At 36.6% G+C, this 25,590-nt stretch overlaps 1 protein-coding gene across 4 annotated transcripts in view; it reads left to right on the top strand.

Annotated features, from left to right (window-relative positions):
* LOC109084891 (alpha-ketoglutarate-dependent dioxygenase FTO-like) overlaps positions 1–25,590 on the top strand; it is a 126,070-nt gene that overhangs the window by 55,669 nt on the left and 44,811 nt on the right. Inside the window, exon 9 of one of the 4 annotated variants that reach the window (XM_042760323.1) lies at positions 1,735–2,403. The exons of 2 other annotated variants lie outside the window; for them this stretch is intronic. In XM_042760323.1, coding sequence (XP_042616257.1) covers positions 1,735–1,750 — 16 coding nt within the window. In that variant the 3' untranslated portion in view covers positions 1,751–2,403. Of the gene's footprint in view, positions 1–1,734; positions 2,404–25,590 lie in introns of those variants that run through there. One more of the 4 variants, XM_042760322.1, reaches the window with a different exon arrangement.

Raw genomic sequence — 25,590 nt, 5'->3', positions numbered from 1 at the left:
AAAAGAGCTCAAACCCGCATATAAGGAAGTTCAAATTGCACAGTTGCATTAACAAATTCATTTTTATATCTGTTTTGCATTTGTTAACACTATTGGGTAGGTTTAGGCTTGGGTTAGGTGTAGGGGATATTTCCAACACAATAGATCATTAACTTTAAGTGACACTCCCTGGGTATTAGAATTATGAACCGCCACAATAAGTACCTGAAGCAACGTAATACAAACACAGCAATACATACCTATATCAACGTAAAAAAAAAGTATCAGGGTCACGTAGAGAACCCATGTTTTAGCGTCACTCACTGGACATTTCACTTTGAAACTGCCGCAAAACATGCAGTAAGGTATGTAATAACGGTGTTGCAGAAATGTATTTATAGGCACATATTTCGAATTAAATGTTTTATGACACAGGTTCGCTAATCCAACAGTGAAAATATGCTGAATCATTGTTTTTATGGTTTTAACACACAAGGTCCACTCAATTTTAGTTTGTAGGAGTTCCAAGTGTATAAATATATTAAATAAATAATTAATTAAATATTTATATAATACAAGGAAAAAAAAATTCCATTCTGTTACAGAGTTACCAGTAATAATACATTGTTTCTCTTTTATATATGGTAACGTTCAAAAGTTTGGGGTCACTAAGCTTTTTCTTTCTTTCTTTCTTTCTTTCTTTCTTTCTTTCTTTCTTTCTTTCTTTCTTTTCTAATATATAATAAAACAGAAAACAGTTCTTTTGAATTGTAATATTTAAAAAAAAAAATTGTAACATTTCACAATAGCTTTTTTATCACATAAGTGCAGCCTTGGTGAGCATAAGAGAGAGAGAAAATAATAATAATAATAATAATAATAAATAAATAAAAATCTTACAGATCCCAAGCTTTTGAATAGTATTTGTTTCTATTATATTAAAAAAAATAAAAATAAAAATAAATATAAAATGTGGAGAAATATTTCACCCTTAGAACAATCTGTACCTTGTAGTCTCAGTTTCATCTCACCGCTGAAGAAACTGAGCGGCACACTCCAAGCTGTACAACACATTTGCACACTCGGTCACGGCCACGGAAGTTTATTTCATCAGACGGAGCAGTGTGATTAGATAAAGCTACCTTCACTCCTCTGTGTGCACACACTGCAATGTGTTTGAACTCATCCCTTTCCACTATCACTTCCTGCCCCCCTTCTGGAGTGAGATAACGTCACTCTTCGAAACATCAGGCACAGGTCTGTAAAGTAGCTGTCAACAAATCGCATTTAGGGAGGGGAGGCAGATAGCTCAGGCTAAGGTTAAGACACGCTGTTAAGACAAAAATGAACTCATAGCTGATAATATCTCCTTCGACACGAGCTGATAAAGTGAACGTCGTACACCACGCTCTGCTCACCTGAATGCTGTGATGTATTATTACTATTATCTTGACAGACTGTTATAACAGCTATCATGACTCACAGTGCCGAACACAAACATCCATTTCTGACCACTCTTCTTGAAAAGAAACTTCTTGGAGCAGCGTGCTAAATCATGTCGCTTATTTTGCAGTGAAAGGCTACGATTGTTTTATTAATTTAGTTTGCAGCAGGCCTGCTCCTCACATTATGCCTTTCTTTTGTTTCTGTGTCTGTGTTTTGAGTGGTAAAAACCGGGTGATGGATGGTTGGCGCTACAGGCTCATAAACATAAGCACAGCCGGCTGATTGATTAAGGCTTTTATTGTCTTACAGATATTTGCTTTCTTAAACAGTAGTTGGAGTGTTGCAGACTGTGGGGCCTCTGGACCTGCTTTCAGCTATCTGAAGTTGCCCTGAGGGACAGAGATGCTAAATGTGACTGTAGGCTTCTCTTCCTGACTTATTGGTGCTCAGGCTTATTAACTTATCTAATGCACTCATGCAGGTCACCTCCAGACATTTTGGCTCTTTATGATAACCTGTGTTTATGGACTTTAAAAATATGTTTGCCACATTTTTGTCATTTACTTTTTATTTTTCTCTTGCAATATGAAAATGACAAGAGAGATACTGCAGTCACCCGGATTAACAAATAATATCCTATGAATAATTTTACTGGACTTTTACTGGAATCTCTTTTTTTTTCATAGCACACATCATGTGGAATTTAAATTTGGTAAATAAACAGTGAAGCCAAAAATAATGAAATGCAGGTATGTGTGTTTAGATCTGTATCTCTGTTGCAGTTGTTCTCAAGCTTTTTGTCTTAAAGTTCCCATTCTCCGACACATTATTTTGTATTTTTCTGTATTTCTTGTTGTAATTATGGCAACAGAAACTGGGAGTGTTAATATATTAACCACGGTACTAAACCATGATTGATTTTTGATTCAAAATTGACCATGATTAATTTTTTTTTATTTTAGAAGTTTTAAGAGCTGTATGTTATTGAGTTACTGAGGGGGGAAATTAACATTTTGCATTACTTTATTATTTTAATTTTTTTATTATTATTATGTAAGAACTAATTTTTGCATTTTAATTTAGAGTTCATATTATTTTAACATAGCAATTTTTATATATATATGTATATATGTGTGTGTGTTTGTATATATATATATATATATATATATATATATATATATATATATATATATATATATATGCAACTTTACAGAAAATTAAGTTTCTACAATATTTAGTAGTATTTCAATTTCAATTCAATTCAAGTTTATTTGTATAGCGCTTTTTACGATACAAATAATTACAAAGCAACTTTACAGAAAATTAAGTTTCTACAATATTTAGTAGTAGCTTATCAGTGGTGACTGTCAGTTCATGTGCATATAGCAGAAATGTTCAGAAAAAAATCAATAAAAAGACGTAAACAAACAGACGATTAACACTATTAACAGCAATTATGCAATCAAACTTATAGCAAAATGTGGTAGTTCTGTATGTTGTCTCTGGGTTAGCATCATCTTAGGTCCTCTGAGGGGCTGGCATCATCTCTTCTCAGGTGTTCTGGATCCAGACTGGAGCTTGTGTAAATCCTAGTTACCACGGGATGTAAATCCCGTGGCAAAGCAGAGAAACAAAATAGAGACATAATTAGCGTAGCTGCTGTTCCAGCCAAGTAAAATTAATTAGATTAACCCAAGCTAAAGAATAATAATGCACATTTGATCAGATATAACTGCAGTCCAAAATTATGAGATGCATTATTTGAATGCTTGGCCAAAGAGGTGTGTTTTTAATCTAGATTTAAACAGAGAGAGTGTGTCTGAGCCCCGAACATTATCAGGAAGGCTATTCCAGAGTTTGGGAGCCAAATGCGAAAAAAGCTCTACCTCCTTTAGTGGACTTTGCTATCCTAGGTACTATCAAAAGTCCAGCATTTTGTGACCTTAGGGAGCGTGATGGGTTGTAGCGTGGTAAAAGACTAGTTAGGTACGCAGGAGCTAAGCCATTAAGGGCCTTAAAAGAAAGTAATAATATTTTGTAACTGATACGGAACTTAATAGGTAGCCAGTGCAGAGACTGTAGTATTGGGGTAATATGATCATATTTTCTTGACCTGGTAAGGACTCTAGCCGCTGCATTTGGACTACCTGTAGCTTGTTTATTGAGGATGCAGGACAACCACCTAGCAGTGCATTACAATAGTCCAGTCTAGAGGTCATGAATGCATGAACTAGCTTTTCTGCATCAGGAACAGGTAACATGTTTCGTAGCTTGGCAATGTTTCTAAGATGGAAGAATGCTGTTTTTTGTAACATGGGAAATATGATTTTCAAAAGACAAATTACTGTCTAATATAACACCCAGATTTTTTACAGTAGAGGAAGTAACAGTACATCCGTCTAGTTGCAAATTGTAATCTACGAGATTCTGTGTAATGTTTTCTGGTCCAATAATTAATATCTCTGTCTTATCTGAATTTAATAGGAGAAAATTATTGGTCATCCAATCTTTTACATTTTTAACACACTCTGTCAGCTTAGATAATTCAGAAGTTTCACCTGGTCTTGTTGAGATATATAGTTGAGTATCATCAGCATAACAGTGGAAACTAATCCCGTATTTTCTAATGATATTACCAAGGGGCAACATGTATATTGAAAATAGCAGAGGACCTAGGACAGATCCTTGTGGCACTCCATATTTTACTGGTGATAAATGAGATGACTCCCCATTTAGATAAACAAAGTGGTAGCGATCGGACAGGGAGGATCTAAACCATCTTAAAGCCTGCCCTTGGATACCTGTATAGTTTTGTAATCTATCTATGAGTATGTCGCGATCTATGGTGTCAAACGCAGCACTAAGATCAAGTAAAACTAGCAATGAGATGCAGCCTTGGTCTGATGCAAGAAGCAAGTCATTTGTAATTTTAACAAGTGCCGTTTCTGTGCTATGATGGGGCCTGAAACCCGACTGAAATTCTTCATAGAGATCATTTTTTTGCAGGTAGGAGCACAATTGAGCAGACACAACTTTTTCTAAAATTTTAGACATAAATGGAAGATTTGAAATGGGTCTGTAATTTGCCAGTTCACTAGGATCTAGTTGTGGTTTCTTAATAAGAGGCTTAATAACCGCCAGCTTGAATGGTTTTGGGACGTGACCTAAAGATAACGACGAGTTAATAATATTGAGAAGCGGTTTTTCTGCTACAGGTAACAACTCTTTCAGTAATTTAGTGGGTACAGGATCTAATAAACATGTTGTTGGTTTAGATGCAGTGATAAGTTTATTTAGCTCTTCCTGTCCTATAGTTGTAAAGCACTGCAGTTTATCTTTGGGTGCGATAGATAAACCTAAAGTATTAGACGCTGTAGAATCTACATTTGTTATTGTATTTCTGATGTTATCTATTTTATCAGTGAAGAAATTCATAAAGTCATTACTATTTAACTGTGAGGGAATATTTAGATCGGGTGGCGTCTGGTTATTTGTTAATCTAGCCACTGTGCTAAATAAAAACCTTGGATTGTTTTGGTTGTTTTCTATGAGTTTGTGGATATGCTCGGCCCTGGCAGTTTTTAGAGCCTGTCTATAGCTGGACATACTGTTTTTTCCACGCAATTCTAAAAACTTCCAAGTTAGTTTTTCTCCATTTGCACTCAAGACTACGAGTTTCTTTCTTGAGAGCGTGGTTATTACTGTTGTACCATGGCAAAGTACGTATTTTCTCTAACCTTTTTCAATTTGATGGGGGCAACAGCTTCTAATGTATTAGAGAAGATAGTGCCCATATTGCCAGTCATTTCGTCTAGTTCATGTGTATTTATGGGTACACAGAGCAGTTGAGATAAATCAGGCAGGTTATTTGCGAATCTGTCTTTGGTGGCTGGAACAATAGTTCTGCCCGGACGATAACGCGAAGCTATATAGTTATTATTATTATTATTATTATGAAGTGGTTCTGAGGCCCCCTTGGAAGTTTGCTGAAGCCTCCTGGTTGAGCTCTTTTATGATGAAGGGGTAAGTGCAATGCATGTAAAGGGGATCATATATGCATATCCATCTGTGCTTTTGGAATACTCTGGAATGATTTGTGCTTTAAAATGTGTTGTGTCTTCCATAGGTCAAAATCAAACACTTACAGAAGGAAGACCTCTTAGAGATTAATTTGCATTGGCAGACGAAAGGGCTTGACCTTGAGGTTTTTGTTTCATCCATATGCAAGCTGCAGTGTTGTGGGTCAAAACCATTGATCTCACACCCTTTATGCCTGCACAGACACGCTGCAATGAGAGTTTACGTAAAAAGTACACATGTGAACACACGCTCAGATAGAACCGACCTTGCTCAGGTAGATAGTACAACTCCTGTCACATCTACATCCCTCCGCTGACCTCTGCAGGGGTCACAGTCCGTTCCTGCAGTGGGCAGATTGCGTGTTTGGGAGGTGATGAAGGGGGCAGTGCCGGGAACAGCTGTGTGGTTTGTAGTGACCGTGCTAACTGCTGTAGGCTTTGTAAGGTCATTATATGATAATGAAAATGATTACTGAATTACATGGGGGTTTTGGAGAGGGGAGGGAAGTGAACGGGCCTGAGTTTGATAAATGATCTCTGAAAATGCCCATCTGTCTCCTACCCCCTCTCTTTCAGTCTCACTCTCTGTTATATTTCCCCTCTTTCCTTTTCATTGCCATTTCTGTGTTTTTGCTTCATCTGTTTTTTTTTTTTTTTTCATTATCACTCAAGTATGAAAAGCGATAAAGTGAAAATGTAGCAATAGGAGAAGTGTGAGAGGAAGTGTGCATCCGTGTGCATGTGTAGTGTTGGACTCTCAGTAAAACCACAGGAGAGAGCAGCCACCGTTCATACTTTACATCAGATAATGGAAAAATGAGCTCACCCTCCCCTTGATATATAAACTGTCTATCAGGTTTAAGTGGACAGGGCAGATTTAGGGCATCATTTACTAAAGCATGTAGGTCATGCAAAACCAGTTTTTCATAGACAAAAAGAGCAGGAGATCATGTACTTGGATGAATGGCTCTATTAAAGGCTTAAGTTATTAATCATTTTATTTAAATTTAAAAAGATTTATGAACTGCAAAAGACTTCATTTAATATGCTCTCTAATGTATTTCCATGTGATATTTTGAAAATGTCTCTAAAAATATTGGTAACATTTACAAGGTTCAATTCATCAACATTAATTAATGCATCAAATATCATAATATATAAATTTTATTACAATTTACAAGAAATTTGTTTTCTCTTTTGAAATTTAATTTATGATGGTGAAGCTGAATTTTCAGCAGCCATTACTCCGGTCTTCAATGTCACATGATTCTTCAGAAATCAATCTAATATGCTGATTTGGAGCTCAAGAAACATTTCTTATTATTATCAGTGTTGACAATGGATTTGCTGCTTGATATTTTTGTGTAAACCTTGATACTTTTTTTTTTTTTCAGGATTTGATAAAAAGTTCAAAAGGTTTTTTTTTTTTTTGTAGCATTATAAATGTTTATAAGTGTCCTTTACTGACCCTAAACTTTTGAACGGTAGTGTTTAAATAAATTAATAAATGCTGAAAAAGTTTAATGTATACATTAACTACTGTGTGCTTATAGAACTTTATTATAAAGCGTTAACAAAATATTTGAATTGAGTTATTCATTCATAACCACAATGGATACACTGTGGCAAATGTTAGTTTGCATTTGAGCGAGTGAGTGTTGCATCCTGGAGGCTGCAGCTGCCCTCATCACTCACCCTCAGTGCGTGACCTCTGACCTCAGGCTCTGAATGTCTGTATTTTAGTGAGTGTGTTGTGACCTCTCGTACTTCACCTGGGTGGAAACCTTCTGAACAGAAATGCCACAGGCTGTCATCACACACTCACACACACACACTGAAAGGTCATGGAGCTCAGAGGGCAAGCAGAAGTTTCTCCACAGACTAGAATATCAAACACCAAACATTACACGTATAGACAAACATGATTGCTAACTCACCTATGTTTTGGCAATACAAACAAGGTCAATGTTAATACTTTGCGAGTAGCGCACATCGAATAATCAGATTGTTTCAGAGGAATAAATTTATTAACATGTTACATTTTGAATTAGCACTATAATATCGAAATTACTTTAAGTAATGCACAATCCTATTTCTCTTCCATTCCATTGGCTGAGGCAAACATGTATTTATTCTTAATCATAAAAAAATGTGGCTCCAGTGTGTCATCAAGACATTTTCAGCTTAATTTGAGTTTTACAATTTAGTCATTTATGTGCTTTTGTCATAATTAGTTATTAAAACATTTCTATTTATTTTTGCTGAGCTTTTACTGAGCTTCATTTTTGTTTCAGTTTTTATTTTAGTAATTTTTATACTTGTTATGGTTAGTTTCCAAGGCAACATTGGCTTCTCATGTAATTTTTTTTTTTAATGTAAAAAAGCTTTTTCATGTTACAAGAAACATCTGTTAATAGTTTTAGTTTTGATTTTAGTTAACAATAACAAAACTGCAACTGCATTAAATTTGGATTTAATGACTTTTATATTGGCAAAGCTAAAATAGTTATAGTGTAGTGTAGTAACTGGTTATGAAATCTAGAAAATGATAAAACTATCAGGCATTTAGGAAAGATATATTCAGGCTGGATCGAATCATGCATGCAACCACAACATGGCACGACACAACATTGCTAGCTTTATAATATAAAAAAAAAATCTAGCAATCAAAAAAAAAAAATGCAATGCAAAAGTAACTAACATGTTAATTCATGTAAATTTACAGTGTCTTTTTTTTTTTTTTTTTTTTTTTTTTTTTTTTTTTTTATAGAAGTAACACAAAAGCTAGACTTAAAAGTACCATTCCCAAGAACTGAATGTACAACATATTGCATATTAACACATTCACATTTGGTTTTCCCTCTGTCTTTATTCGTCAGTCTCACTTTCTTTGGCACACAAATTCACTCCACCGGTTGTCGTCTCATGAGGAATGGGGTGTCTCCATAGCTGTCAATCCTGCAGCATATCTTTTGTCCCAGCAGTGACTGTGTCCCTCCCACCAGGGTCTGACAGAGGACAGACAATACAGCTGCTGTCCCCGAGTAGAGGGAAAAAGACCGTTAACGTCTATCTTCAGTGAGAACGGACAGGCTCACCCTGCACATGACAGCTCTGATGCTGGGGAGACCTTTACAGTTCGTAAGGACGGAGATATCATACACACACACACACACGCACACACCTATGCTTGAAGGTTTGATGCCATTTGCTTTCGCTAATGAGTTTGTCTGCCAGTAAGTAGGACGGGTTAATGAAAAAGCCATAACAACACACAGGTACACACTCATATGGGAACATGCTTACACACACTTGGAGCCAAGTGATGGTGCAGTGTGTGTTTTTTTTTTTCTTACGGCCTGTAATGGGTGTTTTAATATCGCTGGCTAGAGCTTCTCATGTGTTTCACCGAAGGCTCCAGTGCTCACAGGCAAACACCTGGACTTGCTCTCCACAAACACACACACATACATACATGTATATTCTCCTGCTGGTGTGTTTGCTCACTGCAAAGCACTCAGAGAGGTACCAAATTTATTTGTGTGCATCTGGGTGTTTCTTTCATCGTCGACAGCACTGTAATTAGTGTGAAAGTGATGGTTGGGCTTAAAAGCTGTCATCTAATTTGTCTGTCTTTATCGAAACAAACATGTGTGGTCCCTCCCTTGTGATGTGCGTGCGATGTGTGATTACCAGTAGAACGAGTGTCTGAGAGTTTGATTGTAAATTACTCTGATACGCCTAAACCGCTGTTTAGCAATCATAAAGCTATGCATATGGCATACCCACCACGGCTGCAGTCCCCTTTGTGTGCCCGCTCTCGTATGCCTGCGGTTGTCAGGATTGGAGAGTACGTGCAGTGACCCACTCAGCGAACCACTTGGATTTGTGTGGGGACCAGTACACACTGGAATGTCATTCTTATTATATTTGTTTGTGGAGAGGAAAAGCAAGTCCTGTTTGTTTCTTTGCTCGTGTGTTTGCGGTGAACGAACGCAAACAAGTACAAGGAATTACACCCAAAAGTACACATAAATACTGGTGAATACATGTGGCATCCTAATAGCTGGACGGATGAGGCTTGTTTCTTGGCACATGGAAGGTTTTATTATGTGACCAAACTCTAAACAACAGTTTATAAGAGGACATGAATCAGCAAGTTGCCTCCCCATGTAAAACTAATGTTTCTCGGTTGTGAATGAGAAATTGCTTTTCATTTTAATTGCTCGCTTGGCTTAATAAAAACAACATCGCATAATTATGCTTTTTGCAGTGATAGTAAACGGTTTGCCATGCTTGATGCAATTATGAGTACTGCAGAAAAGCAGTTGTGAACTTTGCTATTAAGCGTTGATTTTATATGGAAAGAGAGACTGAGAAACACATGAGGCTAACCAGAGTAATGCGACATTACTGCATAGCAGAAAAAGCCAAGAACAGTCTGAATTGAAGTGAGCGAAAGGGGTGAGGATGTAGCTGAGCTAGAATGTGGAGCTACTGAAACACTTTAAAGGGGTCATATGATGTTGCTAAAAAGAACATTATTTTGTGTATTTGGTGTAATGCAATGTGTTTATGTGGTTTAAGGTTCAAAAAACACATTATTTTCCACATAATGTATATTATTGTTTCTCCTCTATGCCCCGCCTTTCTGAAACACAATGGTTTTTACAAAGCTCACCGTTCTGAAAAGCGAGGTGTATGCTGATTGGCCAGCTATCCAGTGCGTTGTGATTGGCTAAGTACCTCAAGTGTGTGACGGAAATGTTATGCCTCTTAACATACTGTGATGCAGTCTACCAGGCCAGCAGCACGAGGCTCAGTCTAGCTGCTCTGCTCGTGCAAGTCCCATCATCGGTTCTCTTTTAGCAGTTCAGTCAATGTACTGTTAGGAGTAACTGAATAACTCGGGATATTGGTTTATTTCGTGTCAGAGGGAGTGTCAGGCACGTTTATAAACCGAATAACTTAAATAATTTGTGGATTAGTGCATACTGGAGACGCACATCACTAATCGAGACAAAACCAATAAAACCCATTAAAAACGAGGCATTTGTTGCATCCAGTGGGGACATAATTACTGATTATAATGACTTATACTGTCTTTTTATGCGTTGCGTTTGCGTAAACATAAAACCATGTCTGCATTTGTGATCAGAGAAATGACAAACAACAAGTGCTACTCTACACTGTTCAAAACTCACGTTTGAATCATCATTGGCAAATTATTTAAATATAAAAAACGTTGCTGAGTCAGAAGCGACCAGACTTTTCCTTGCAAAGTTGAAACTGCCCCACTTTATAGAAACAGCCTTTGTGCCACAGACGCATTGTAGGCTAGTCTGCATGTTCAGGAAACAGTCCTCAAGCTCCATAAAATTAACTTTTATTAACTTTCTTTCCATCAGATTATCCTGGAAAAAACATTTTCCACAAAAAAATACTGAGCAGCAAGACAATGATAATTGATAATAAAAATAAGAAGAAATGTTTCTTGAGCACCAAATTAGAATGATATAAGAAGGATCATGTAGCACTGAAGACTGCTGAAAATTAAGATTTGCTTTTACAAGAATATATTCAATTTTAAAATATATAAAAAATTGTAATCGTGAAATATTTTAAATTGTAATAATATTTGTAAATATTCTGTATTAATGTGTTTTTGATCAAATAAGTACTGTCTTGATGAACATAAGAGACTTTTTTCAAAAATATAAAAAGTTTTTCACATTCAAAAACATAAAACTATTTTATTTATTTATTTATTTATTATTGAATGGTAGTCTTTTTTTACCCTCTGCTGTGGCGTTTAAATTTTTTTTTTTTTTTTTTTGTGCACTATATTTGAAAATACGCAAATGTAATTGAGTTTGGAGAATCATTTCCTCACACAGCTACACTCTGGCTGTGTTAGACTTTGAACATAGTGTGCACAATATAAGAACAATTTTTAATATGCTTTTAGGTACTTTTTGAATCTTGACAACCTTACGTCAGTCTTGAATGAGTAAAAGAAAACATAATTTTCATTTGTGAGTAAAGTATCCCTTTAAAATCAAGCCAAGGCAGGAGGAGGTGATTGAATCTGACAACTTGCCCAGTGTAAGTGTCATGTGACTGTTCTACAGATGTGCCTGCATTGGTCTCACATTAGAAAATATGAATCTCTCACTTATGACACTGTAATCTGAGTCATGGCACTGTGGGTAGTTCATGGGCTTACAGAGCCATTAGCTTACTTAAACGCCAATGTGCTCCTATAACACCATTTCACTTTGTCTCTTAAACACAAGCTCTCTCCCGCTTCTTTTGGGGGGTAAAAAGATGCAAAGGTGGTGGGGCTTTATTCTCTCTGTGTGTGTGTGTGTAATTAGTTCTTCATATCCTTGACTGTGCTGAAGTGACATGTACGTTAATGATAGTGTTAGCTCTCCTTAATCTCCCTCTCCACAGACTCAGACACACTCACTCCTTTTGCCCTTGCACTGTTAATTATTTCCAACACCACTGGAGCAGTCCGCTTCATGGCAAGCATATTGTGTCTGGCAGGCGCGTGGCGGGTTATAAATGATCCTGAAGGTGAAGATGTGACTGTGAGGAGATAGTTATGAAAATTTCATCTGTCTGTGTGTTACGGCTACAGCTGCTGATGTCAGTGGAGAAATTACTGCAGGTCAGCCCTGTCAGAGAGAGAGAGGAACATCATAGCAGACCTGTCAGACCCCTAAACACACACTCACACACTCAACACAGACTGTCCCCAAGCTGTCTTTGTTCATTACCAAACTTAGACAGGGATACAGCAGGCAGGTGGAGCAGACCTTTCAACCTTACCTACTGCCATCAGCTGCTGTCTCGCTCTGAATTACCAAATGTTTGTATGCACTATCTATCAAAGCAATTGCTTGCGATGTGATCAAATGTATACTATGTCATTTTTATTCTTTCTGGATGAACCCAGGTCTAGGTCACGATTTACCACCAAAAATCAGAAGAGAGAGAGAAAAAAAATATGTAAGGACAATTAATTTTACTGTTAGGACCCTCAAAAAAAAAAAAATTAAAAATTATTATAATAATAATTTAAAATCATACACTAATCTAGTTTAGAATCTTGTTTTTACATTTTAAAACTGACAGGCTGGTTCTGAGACTAGGGAAAAACAATAAAATATTTACATATAAAGCATTCAGAAATTAGCAAAAAAGAGTGATTAATGTACGGTACAAAGTTTAGAGGAATGTTACCTTTATATACCAAAAGAAATATGTTTGAATTAATTGAAAGTAGTTTTAATAAAAATCGACCCAACATTTTTTTGTTTGTTTGTTTTTAATTATAATACAGTTTTAAAAGTATTAATTATCCTTAAAATAATGGAATAATACCTAAGAGAGTGTTAAAAAACAACAACAACAAAATGTATTATTTAACAATATAATTTCTTACAAAATTAGAAACCAAAAGAAAAATATAGAGAAGATATTTATCCATCTAAACAACAAATGTTATCAGTGTGAATGCATTTTTTGTTTTTTGCCATTGTAGACATGCCCTATTCACAGATATATTTGTTGCCTATAATTTATTCCACAACTGAAAGTGTCAATATTGGGACAGTAGGAGATGTTCAGTTGGTGACCTCAGGGGGGCAACCTTAAGGGAGAACCACCCTTGTGAAAATGTTGTGTGTGCGTGCGCATTTGTGTTTGACAGGTAAATATAAGTTCACCTTTCTGACGTCCTCCAAAGGATTTTCACAGGTTCAGTCTATCCTGAAGCATTGTAATTAATACAGGCATAACCTGCCATCTCCTTGTCCCTCACCACCAACTTACAGTTTCCAGAGAATTCTATTAGCCCAGTCCAGCAGCTGTTAATTACCTCTCTACATCCGTTGCACTTAGACAAATGAAAAGCTCTGGTACAGATGTAGGATAGAGTGATACACTGCCTCTCCTTAGCCTCCTCGGAAATGGGTCATCAATCCGCCATTGATAAGTGTCTTTGGTTGGTAATGAGTGTTTTATCAGGGTGGGATTAGTGCAGATATTTTTTGTAATTAGTGTACTAGCACAGCTCTTGCTGCTTTCTCTGAGGTGTTTGTCCGTGTTTTACTGGAAGGGAATTGTGTGTGAACTTTTCTGAGGATGAAATAGGTAGCGCAGCTTATACAGGACTTTGAAATAAAAACAGAGAGCTAATCCACAGCCAAGTGCTTTACAAAGAGATTTCAAATTAAGTGAGATACATCGAATGGCCTGGATATAGGAATGAGGCTGCTGACAATAGGTGATTAAATCAGAGCAAGCTTATAATAGTGCTTTAGCTTGAATGTGTTTGACTAAAGATTTTGGATATTTCTTGCAAAGAATATGAAAATGTGATTTAGTTGTATCTTAAATACACAGTTTTAACATATATTAACAATTATTATATATATTAACCAGTTTTAACCATAATTTGACAAAATTACATGAACATCAAAGCCTGGTGCTAGCAATGCTAAGGTCATGGGTTCGAATCCCAGGGATTGCATTTATTGATAAAATGTACAGTATACCTTGAATGCAAGTTGCATTGGAGAAAAGTGTCTACCATATACTTAAATGTAAATTACATGTTGATTGGAGAGAATGCATAAGATAAAAATACACTATATGCAAGTGATATTTACCTTTTATGTTTTATGTTAAGATTGTTGTTTATTTCACCCTTTTGTTTATTAAGATTACCATGGTTTTAAACAGTTTACATTTTCACAATGTGTTTTTAAATATTTAAAAATATAAATTGTATGCTACAATTTCTAGAATAATTTGACCTTCATATAAAAGAAATGAGTCATTTGTAATAAAACAGGCACTTCTATGAGTTCTTCAGTAGAAAAATTCTTGTTACTTGTGGTATAAATTTGTCTAAATCATCCCTTTGAGGCTGGACTTTTTTTTTCTGGATTCTGGTAACCGATTAATTTACTCTTGGCAGGGTTTGCGGCATTTAAACAGCTTTACGGTTGACTGCATCACATCTGTATTCCTTTCTGTTGTCATAGTGCAGGTACCAAATGACGTAGTCTGCATTTGTGAACCTTCTCTATGTGTTAAAATGATTTACTGTGCTAGTAGACAGCCATAGATGCATTTAAGTTGAAATTAACCATCAATATTTCTTATGGCATCAATATGGCCATCGAGTTTGAGTTGGTTGTGTGTTGCAGCTACTTGTATAATAATTTCTCTCATGTAAGAAGCACATGCTGTTTTCTGTCTTTTTCTGCATCTGCTTCTGTCCTATACCTGATTTCATCCTGAGGCTCTCCAGTGCTAGTTTACACAGCCTTTGGTCTGCCTGCGAGTCTGCTGGCCCAGAGGTCACATTATCAACCAACTGCTGGGGGCCTTCAGCCTCAAGGTACCCACTTAACTGCCTGTGGGAAGAGGAGGATTCACTTTCAACTTCCTTCTCTCTTTCTCATTGCTTTGAGATATCCGCTGTGAGTCATTCTTGTTTCCTCCACTCTCCTTTCTGTCGGAGGGCTGCCTTTTTTTTCTCGCTCATGAAATCACAATGCGATGTATTCTGCCCGAGGTGCAACTATTCAGAATGCCGTTTGACACAGAGGAACTGAATTCCTGCTGCTCGCTGCTGTTTAAACGACCCCACGAGCTCCGAGAGGCCATCAAAACACACACATCTCTCTCTCAGGCTGCAGTCGGTGGCTTATCTGACATTTATGAGGCTCTAAACTGCACTAGCGGGTCCACTAAAAGATATCCGATAAATAAACACATCAGGCTCAGTGCATTAGAAACGCTCCTTCCATTCTTATGGATGCTTTATAAGGATGTTTTTAGCTTTGCTGCTTCATTTGACGTTTACACTGAAATCAAAATGATGCATTTCATTTGCTTTGGCTAAGGATACTAGCAGATTATGCAGGCTCTGTTAACTGTTATAAAAAAAGAAATAACATAACTTCTCAGTGTTAATTGGGAGATTCTGATTAACTTATGTGTACTGTATGTAAGTCTCCCCTATAAATTTTCAGTAGGTCTGGCTCTTGTCATGTCTGATAAGGAAGTAGCTGAAGTTGTCGGGAAATAGCTGTATGATATGTTTGTTATCTGATTGAGATGTGATACTAATTTTTCCAAAGTTCATATTTTGCCTATTGTTTCCTAACCAAGTACTCTGTGATACAGCGACAGGAGAGAAAAGCTGTTTCTTCTGTTCATTTTGTTGTTGTTGTGCTAACCGCTAACCATAGCATCTAAAATGACATTTTGTTGACCATTTAGTTTCTGTCTCTGAAATATTGTGCTGGTTTGCTTATGACTGGTCCTGGCCACCAAGAAATTTCATTGATCAAAATTCTTGATCCACTGTTAACTGTACATTAAACATCAGATATCTTCTGACTGGCTGTAATCGTGCTACGTTACTAACAAATTACTTATCACTTGATTCTTGTCACATCAGACCTGTATAGGACACCTGTGTATGTGTGCTTGTTACTGAACGAAATCTGTTGGATAAATTATTCTGAGCATAGAAAATTGCACACATTAATAGTTCTATAACAGTATATTGTGCTGCAGGGATGATATTGTTTTGTAGGCCAAGCCAGTAGTTAGCATCACTCTGATTCCCTCGATAGGATTTTTTCATTGGCTTTAGGAATATTGTAGAAAATAAGATCTTTAATAAACAAAAGTGATTCCGGTCTTCACAAATGAACAATTTCTGGTCTTCAAAAAATTAACAACTTGAAGCTTAAATACAATTGCCAGAAGAAAAAAGCTAAAGTTAGGTAATAAATGAACTACACCATAGTTTTTGACAACTCTTTGAAAGCTTGAGCAAGAGTGGTTTGCAAGAGCACAATTATAAACTCAATGAGTCTGTAAACATAGACTAGTGAATAAATGAGTTTTTCCCATTCCCTGACATCTCTGTAGTCCCAGTTAGCCCACTGTTACCAACTGCTAACACTGCAACACTGCAACTGCTACTGTTCAGGACTCTATATGAGCTGTAATGTCGAGAACACATCATTGTTACTTTTCTATCAACTGTTGCCTCCCTGTACAAACTTAAATGCTGCATTTCGACTTTATTTTTTAACTTTTACTTTGAATTTTAAACGTGTAATTTTTAAACACTAGTAGCATCACCAGATAGAACTGCAAAAACAATGATTGTTTCCTTACACTACAGTACATTAGACCGCTGGGCAGTAGAAGTGTCACAGAGCCACAGTCTTCATTCTTCAGGACGGCAGTCAAATGACTTACTTGTAATTTTCTCTGCATGAAAAAAAGTATTAGTTGCACAGTATTATGAAAACAAATACCAGTGCTGCTGATTTGACTTTCCACAATCGTTGAGTGCATGTACCTTTCACCAATGCGATTGTTTTAGTGTAGATTTCTCTTCTTATGTCTGTTTTGTTCACTATCTGTCTCTGATGAGTGTAGTGTGCAGGCTGTGCATTAAAAGACTGTGGTAGCTCTAATTAGAAACATGCAGTATCTAATAATGAAGTCTAAGCGGTTCCTCATTATGCGCTCCTGGAGCTTGATTAAAATGTCAAGGTTTAGTGAGGATAGATTTGGCCAGAGGGTCTTTATTTTTTTGTGTGTATGTGCTTTGTAGTAGTCAGTAAATATCTGCACTTCAGCTTGTTTCCAGACTTTTAATTGCTAGCTCCAGCTGTAGTCATTTCACTGAATCATTTTAACAGAAATAAAGCTATGCCCTTCCCAGCAGCTCTGTAGTTTGATGTGGCCATTGTTTCCGTTTCTGTTGTATCAGCAACTGTGATGACTGTGCACTCTACCCACAATCAGTCACTGGGTTAGTTAGTGGGCATTTCTTTATTTTATACTTTCTTCAATAGCAAATCAGTGTCTTAGGTTGGATCTGAAACCCTAAAATACTTTCTTATTGCTCAGCATCCAGAGCAAACTGGTCTTACACCAGTTCTGGTCTGTTTCCTTGAGAGCTACACCACCAGTCAAAGTTTGGACACACTTATGATTCTTATTACAAAAAACAAACAAACACATTTTATTCTAATATAATAGTAATAATAATAACAACAACTACAACAATGATACAAATTATAATAATATATATTTTCGTATAATATATTTTTTTAATATTATAGTATATTAAATTATATTAATTATATTTTCATATTATTATTATTTACATAATTCTAATGCTTCCATTTGTATTATTTCATAGTTTTGATGTCTTGATTATAATATTAAATGTTTTATGTGTGTGTATATGTATGGATGTAAATTTATGTTTTATCATTTGAATATTTTGATATTATATATTATTGTTTTAATAATTTTAAATAGTGTTGTAGAGGGTTTGCTACATAATGTTTTCACTACAGAATTTTCATTTGTTTATATATTTCATTACATTACATTAAATAAACATTTGTAAGAGTCTAAGATGATGTTTAGGGGAGATGTTTCAGATTAACCAAACCTCTTTTTTTTTCTTTCTGAAGCACTTAACAGCCAGGTCCTTACTCTTTTGCTGTGCTTCTGTGTTCCTCTCCCTTCTTTACATATCTTTTATTCTTTTTCTCTTTTCTTTCCTAAAATACTGCAAGTTTGTAAATGGTTATTCTGTACACAAAGGAGTGTTTCTATTGCTTTGTAATCAGGGCTGATTTAAATTGCAGGCAGCTGAGGCTGACTTTGAGGGGGGTCTCTGTGCTTTTATAAGACACTTAGAGTCTGTGTATCAGACTCAGTGCTGTAGATCCTGTGTGCTAAATGCCATTTATTCAGCCAGTTAGTCTGGGAAAACATATGGTGCCATTTGGAGCATCAGACTGTGGCATGCTGTTCCTCCTTAATTAGAGCAGGCCAGCTAGTGAGTGCCACACTTAGCACTCTGTCAATTTCCCATGCACCATGCAGACTGGGAGGTCACACACTATTACACTAACTCCACTGACTTACACTACACACTGGGTGGACAGTGATCGTCTTTAGCTATGATTGTTGTGTACGTGTAGATGTTTGAGTGCATCATTAGGAGGTGTGAGGTTCGGTTTGTGCAGTATGTTGGTGGTTGGCCAGTCATCTGGGAGATACTTACAGAGAGGAAGAGCAGGTTGGCAGCACTGCAGGTTGTCTCTGTTAGGAGTCACTGCTGGGATTTCACTTCAGTGAAGTCAATCAATTTAAAGAGACACACTATGGATAAATGCTTCTTATTCATTCATAAACAATGAGTCTCTCATAGCCGTCCCACTCTCCTCTCTCTCTTTCATCACTCTTCTCAGGTTATATACTTCACCCCTTTTACAATAAAGGCCATATGGCTGTCCTATTTCATTTAAACATTTTGCAATCAGTATGCAGATCAAAAATCAACTGGCCAACCATAAAAATGATGTAAACTGGAACAAATCTCTGTTGGTGTCTCTTTCACACTAGAGCTTTTGGAGCAGACCCGAGTCCATTTACTAATAGTTTAGTTTGTTCGGTTGGTGTGAGAAGTGTTCTTCTGAGCTCAAAGAGGTGGTCCGGAGTTTGTTTTGGATGAACTGTGGTACGATTCACTGTTGGCGTGAATGTGATCCACTCTATATTACTAAAATAAACCACTATTGATGATGTGTAATCTTTGCATGCCTCTGATTAGTATAGTGTAATGCATTTCTCTTAATGCTTGGAAAGCAGCTAACACCCTTTTCATCTGTGACAGATAAATGCAAGTGCTGATCATTGTATGTATGTGTGTGTGTGTGTGTGTGTGTGTGTGTGTGTGTGTGTGTGTGTGTGTGTGTTTTAGTGGTAGATCCAATGCAAAAATAAATAAATAAATAAATAAAAACACTTAATTAATCTGTCATCTTTCATAACATGTAACATCTTCCACTCACCTTAATGATGCAAACACACTGTAGTCCAAAAATATACTAGGAAAAGTAGGGAAATCAACCTCGAGTTTGAATTAATAATAATAATTTTTTTTTTTTACTTTTTATTTGTAATTATGCTCCAAACATCACCAAGAGCCCTCAAAACTTGTCTCATATTTTGTGATCTTTCTTTCTCTTTTTGACTGTTTATGCCCAAACTGCCTAAATAAAAGTGTGGGAGCGCTAGCAGACATTTAGCATATGCTGCATTTATATTTCAGCAGCATTTAAAACAAATATCTTCAGCAGTGAATTATGCATGCTGTACAGAGAGGTTCTTGTCTTGGAGCCACCTGGGAATCTAGTCTGATTTATTTATGTATTTATATATTTGCTTTTTAAAAATGAAATTAATTATTTAATCAGCTATTTTAATTTCATATAACATTCTTATTATTGCTGCTATTGGTTCTTTATTTTTGGAAAAGCCATGAACTGGTATGCCTATGAATGAAGAAATGTACAGGATGGTCTTAGTAGGGACCCAAAACTCTTATTAGAAAAAAGAAAAAAAGGGGCATTTGAGGGTTCAAAAAAAATTCAGCTGTCAGTTGAACTGTTTTTCATTTTTTTAATATCATTATTGCCTCACATGTGCATGTTTGGGCATGTATTCATTTGTGTTTTTATCTCTGTGTATATGAATCATTGCCAGTGATGGCAGAGTGAATAATTCAGATCCTCATGTCCGGTGGAATGTGGCGTAAGTGGTGTTTGATTGTCAGAGGATGGAGATTGTGTAATGGTAAACATGGCTTAAAAGACTACATTTATTATGGACAAGCCTTTTCAAAATGCTTGCAGATGCAAATCCACCACAGATCAGTTTAAATATGCTGCGCACACTCCTGCAAAAATATCTGAATGAGTTTGAGATGTTTGTGTACATATTATCTTTCTGTGGGTAAATCGGATGAGAAGCGTACGGTCAGGGGGGATGGAGTAAGTGAGGATATGTTTTATGTATCAGTGAATATACTCTGAAGCTCGTATTCATTAGAGACTAAACCTTGCCATCAAAGCCCCGCTGTGAAGCACCGTCACAAAATGATATAGAGACTGCTTTTAATTCATACTCCTAGCTGTTTTTATTCCTGTTAATATTAGCGTCTGTTTAGGTTTAGCATGTTGTAATGTGGTTTACACATTTAACATCAGGCTAAATTGAAATTAATAGCTACTTTGTTAGCGACACAGTTGTGAGCTTCCTCATGATGATAAGCTGCGGTCTGTAATAAACACTCATCTCATAAACAGCACTTTCAGACGCATGCTGGCCTGGGGCGCTCATAACTGCTTCGTATCACCATTTATTGCACCTTTAATAAGTATTTAATAGAGTGTAGCGAGGTAGGAGTGAGACGAGTTACCTCTCCTAATGGGAGCTTGGAATTGGACCAGGTATCACAATTTTTTGTTCTTTCTTTCCCAAACATCTAGTTCACGCTATATTTAGCCCAGTGTTGTTGGCCTATCCTGTGCATCTATAATTTTTATTTTCTGGCATGAAACATTTGGCTCTTTAAGACCTTTACTAGAAAGGTGTATTGGAGCCTTGCTGTTAGATTGGAAGGCTATTGATTTGTTGTTCTTGATTTCACTGCCTCGTTTTGAAGTACAGTATTTGTTCATGCACCAGCAATAATCCGTCCCCCATGTTCTAATGGCTTGAATAAGCTACTGAATAAATTACTTTCTGTTCAAGTACAACATCTTCTTTGTTGGATGAGATTGTGTTTGTTGAGAGGAGCGGCGGCTTCCTTTTCTGAGAGCACGTTTTCAATTCTGTACACAAAAGTCAGACATTTTCTTATTATCTTTTATTAAAGTTACCTCTGGGTCTGGATATCTAATTTTGCTCACTAACTCACTTTCTCCAAATACCAATTTGACCTCCCCTTTATTATTACTTTCTTCGTTCTTTCTTCCTTGTTTTCCACTCTTACTCCCTCTGTAAAGAATAAAGGTATTAATCTTTTATGTTTTGGAAAAATCAGACGACTGCTATTTGCGGGACCTCCTGTGCGGTGCAGGTCGGTGCGCTGGCATAGGGAGAAAGAGACACCAAATTGCCGAGTAAATCAATACTTTGCTGTAATGTTAGGGGATCCACTTTCAAAGGGTGCCGTTGAAATTTGTAAGCCTTGGTTTTGATCTCTTTTCCATTCCACTCCATCTCTTCTTGTTATCATAGTTGCTGTTGTTTGTATGTTATTTTAGCTTCTTTCCCAAGTAGCTATTTTGCAATTTGGACAGAAATACAATTAAAGGCCCATCTGGATGTAATGGCCCTAACAGCAGACAGATGGATGGCTCTATTGAAGCCATACCTCGGCTTTGGCAGGTCTGGGCCCCAGTAATGTATGTCTGTAAATCGGGATCCTTCAGATTTGGGTAGTATAAACTGTTGAAGGAGCTATCGGAGAACCAGAGGATGGGTTTTTAAGTGGTTAAGACGTGCGTGCGTTGGTGCCAAACATTATGCCCAGCTTGACATCATGGCAGCAAGCTCTGTTCATTTTTACAGTTTTAGCTGCAGTTTTTGTCTTTTTGATGTAAATATGCTTTAAATTTAGTAAATAATTAGTCATATCCTATTTATCCTATTTATTTATTTATTTAAGTGAGTGCAAAATTAAAACAACATACATATTCCTATAATAGCACATCATTTGGCTCAAGTTTGCATTCATTTTTTTTTTTTTTTTTTTTTTTTTTTTTTTTGCAGATGCAAGTAATATTAAATTTAAGTTTTGAATACACTACTGTATAAAAACTTTGGTTTTTAAAAAAGGACCCTCTTATATTCACCAATTATGCATTAAAAAAATTAAGACAGATATATTGTTAAATAATATTACACTTTTGTTTTATTTTACATTTTAAAATGGAATTTATTCCTGTGATGGCTAAGCTGAATTTTCAGCAGCCATTACTTTAGTCTTCAGTGTCGTATAATCTTTCAGAAATCATTTTAATGTGCTGATTTGGTGCTCAAGAAACTTTTTTTTTTTTTTTGTTAAATAATCATAGTTGAAAACAGAAACAGTGCTGCTTAATATTTATATGACAACTGTGTCACTTTTTCCAGATTCAAGTTCAAAAGAACAGCATTTATTTGAAATAGATCTAGAATCTATCTAGCATTTGTTTAAACACCTTTTAGGTCGTATGGCTATTTATTGACTGACTGGATTATTTGAAACAATCATATTAATTATATTTTTCTACTTTAAAGAACATTGTTAGTACATTTCTTAAAGTGTATTTTTGTCTCCTTATGATTGCTAAACTTTTTTTTTTTAATTATTGTAATTGATGCTCGTTTTGTCTTTATCAATAACAAATTCCCAAAATTCTTTGTCAACAAATGTTTTTATAACTAATTTTGTTGATGAGATTAACATCTCATGCATGTAAAATATCTACTGAATCTAAATTTTTACAACAATGTAGTACCAGTCCATTTAAGAAGAAAATGTTATCACTTTTTTTTTTTTTTTATCTCAAAGTAATTTCCATCCTAAACGTACATGTACACTATCAGTGACAGGTTAATCACAGGTTATAGCTTTGACTGACTACCTGCACTGCTTGTTTTGTGCTAAATCTCCTAGTCAGAGATGCAGGCATCTCACGTTTCTCTTCGACTGTCTTCAGAGTGATTGATTGTGCTGTGAGAATGAGGACAAACCTGGACTACATTTAAACACACACTTCTCTCTCTCTCTCTCTCTCTCTCTCTCTCTCTCTCTCTCTCTCTCTCTCTCTCTCTCTCTCTCCTATAGCATGCAAGTACAAACATCTCTGACACCCTTTATTAGCTAGAAACAAACCCTGGAGGCTTGGGCCAAATGGGAAATATAGGAAAATTGAGCTGCTTTGAACCAAGGTGTTTTTGATAACTACTTGGTATGCTTCCTGAAGGATAACCTGTAGGCTTGGCTTCTTCAGACCTAATCCCTTTGATTAGGTGCCAAGCCAGATAGCGCGCTCTTCCCTTTTCTCTTGTCTCACTCCCGATCCCTCTGTCTTTCTCTCCCTCAGAAGGTCTGACCTACTCCTCCTCATCTGTCCTTTGAAATTGTTCTTGCCCAGACTCTTTCCGTATAGGTGGACAGGCACATAGAACTCTTTAACACCCTCTTCGGAAGTTTGGGTTTTGATGACGCCATCCCACGCAAAGGAACACATCACTCCTGTTCAAGGTCACCATGGCCTGTTCCTCCTCCCATACACCCTCTGCCAGGCATAACCCTTGGCTCTCTTGCCAGACTACTGTTTCTCTGGATTACCGCATCTTAAGGAGTTGCTCGTTGGTTGGCTGATGGGGTCATAGTGACAGTTGCTAGCGGATACAAGCTGAAGCCTTCAAGTCAGCTGGATCAGGCTCTGCAGATTCCATCCCAGTGCTTGTTATCCAGCTCAGACCCTGGGCTCAACCTTTGTAAACCGGTTACCTAATCACCTCCTAATAGCTCTCAGCTTTGCCACTGAGCTGTTTGACCAGAATGTGATGCAGCCTCACATAATCCTTCTCAGAGTCCATTGAAAAGACTCGCTCTACTCTGATATTCAAAAATGCAAACTTCTGCAAAATGACAGGATAAAGGAAAGACAAACTGTGAAAGACAAACACTCACACAGTAATAGGCAACCTCCACTGAATTAATCCATAAAACCCCAAAACCCCTCTTACAGTATTAGAGCTCATTTCTGTCCAGTTCGTGTTACCCAACCCTGTCTCTCGATTGAATTTAGTCCATCACCAACAATCTCAAACCCTGGTCCCAGAAGACCCCGGTTCCAGTAATCCTCCAATTTCATCAGTAGCTTCCGGCTCGTTGTCAAACCCACATCCCTAAAGCGCCTTTCACTTTGCTTTCTTACAGTATGTGTGGCTCTCTAAAAACACTGTTATGTCAGTCTCCAGAGGTTTTAAAAGACATTTTCTTTCCAGCTGCAGTTTGTCAAATGTTTGGCAAATGTTTTATCAATTTCAATCCATTAGAACATCTATTTCAGGCCTTTCTATTCAGCTTAGTGATTTGTTATTACATATATAATAGTCTAGTATTTGACTGTAGAACAATGTGGATATTTTTTTACTGGCTGTACTAGCTGGGTATTGATTACAATTTGATGTGATTCAGATTCAAGTATTCATCTTATGTTAAATGTAAGACCAGGCACGGCCATTTTTACCCTGAATGCACAATTTCAGCTGCTTCCAGTTATTGTAGCTGTGCAAAAACACTTGATTATGCTGCTTTATGATGCAAACTGGTATTTATTATCATATTATCTAAAATTTCTTATAATAAACACTGGTTTGTGGCACAAATGGTCTTACAGTTTTACTGCACTGTAAGTCTTAGATATTTACCTATAGCGACTAATTTGTCGGAAGTCTTGTGCATTCACAGGAAGTAGCTTTCTTATGCATTGAAAAATATGGTGGATATTTCATTTACAATGTCTGTTTTTGCTTGGAAGTGAAAGAACTGACTCATGAAAGCCATTTTCTGTATATGTGTATTTATTATAACACTATTCTTGTGTTAGAATAGTTGGAAAACTGATTTGGGAATATACATCAAACTTTAGGAGAACCACACGTTATTGGGATCTCGATTGCCACCAGTTGCTTCCCAGTTTTGTGGCCGAAAACAAATTCAGCAATAGTTTTTCAAGTTAGCTTGCCAGAGAATCTGTTTCCTGTCACTGTTTCATTGAGCTGATAAACCCCTCAATTTTCTTCGTGTCTAACATACGGTGTCCTTGGTTGTTTCTGAAGGGCCAAGGCTACCCAGTGTTCCGTTTAGATTTTTTTTCTCCTTCTAACCCAAACCAGTCGTGTTTGAGATACATCATCTCCAGTTACTTTTCCTTCATCCATATCAGATGTTTTGTAAGAGATCACAGCTGGCTCTCAACCATGTTTCATTTGCCTTTTTCCAGCAGCCAATTGAAGAAACAAAAGGCACGTCAGTGTTTTCAGTACTTCTGGTGGAGTACTTGTGCTTTTCATTGCCGTGACATGCATGGATTCTCAGGAGATGTTCCTTGTTAAGCAGACTGATCAAAACGTACCATCAGTGTGAATAGCTATACCTGCAGTC

The sequence above is a fragment of the Cyprinus carpio genome, chromosome A7, assembly GCF_018340385.1.
Source record: "Cyprinus carpio isolate SPL01 chromosome A7, ASM1834038v1, whole genome shotgun sequence".
NCBI classification, from domain to species: domain Eukaryota; kingdom Metazoa; phylum Chordata; class Actinopteri; order Cypriniformes; family Cyprinidae; genus Cyprinus; species Cyprinus carpio.
This window is presented reverse-complemented; position numbering and strand designations above follow the sequence as displayed.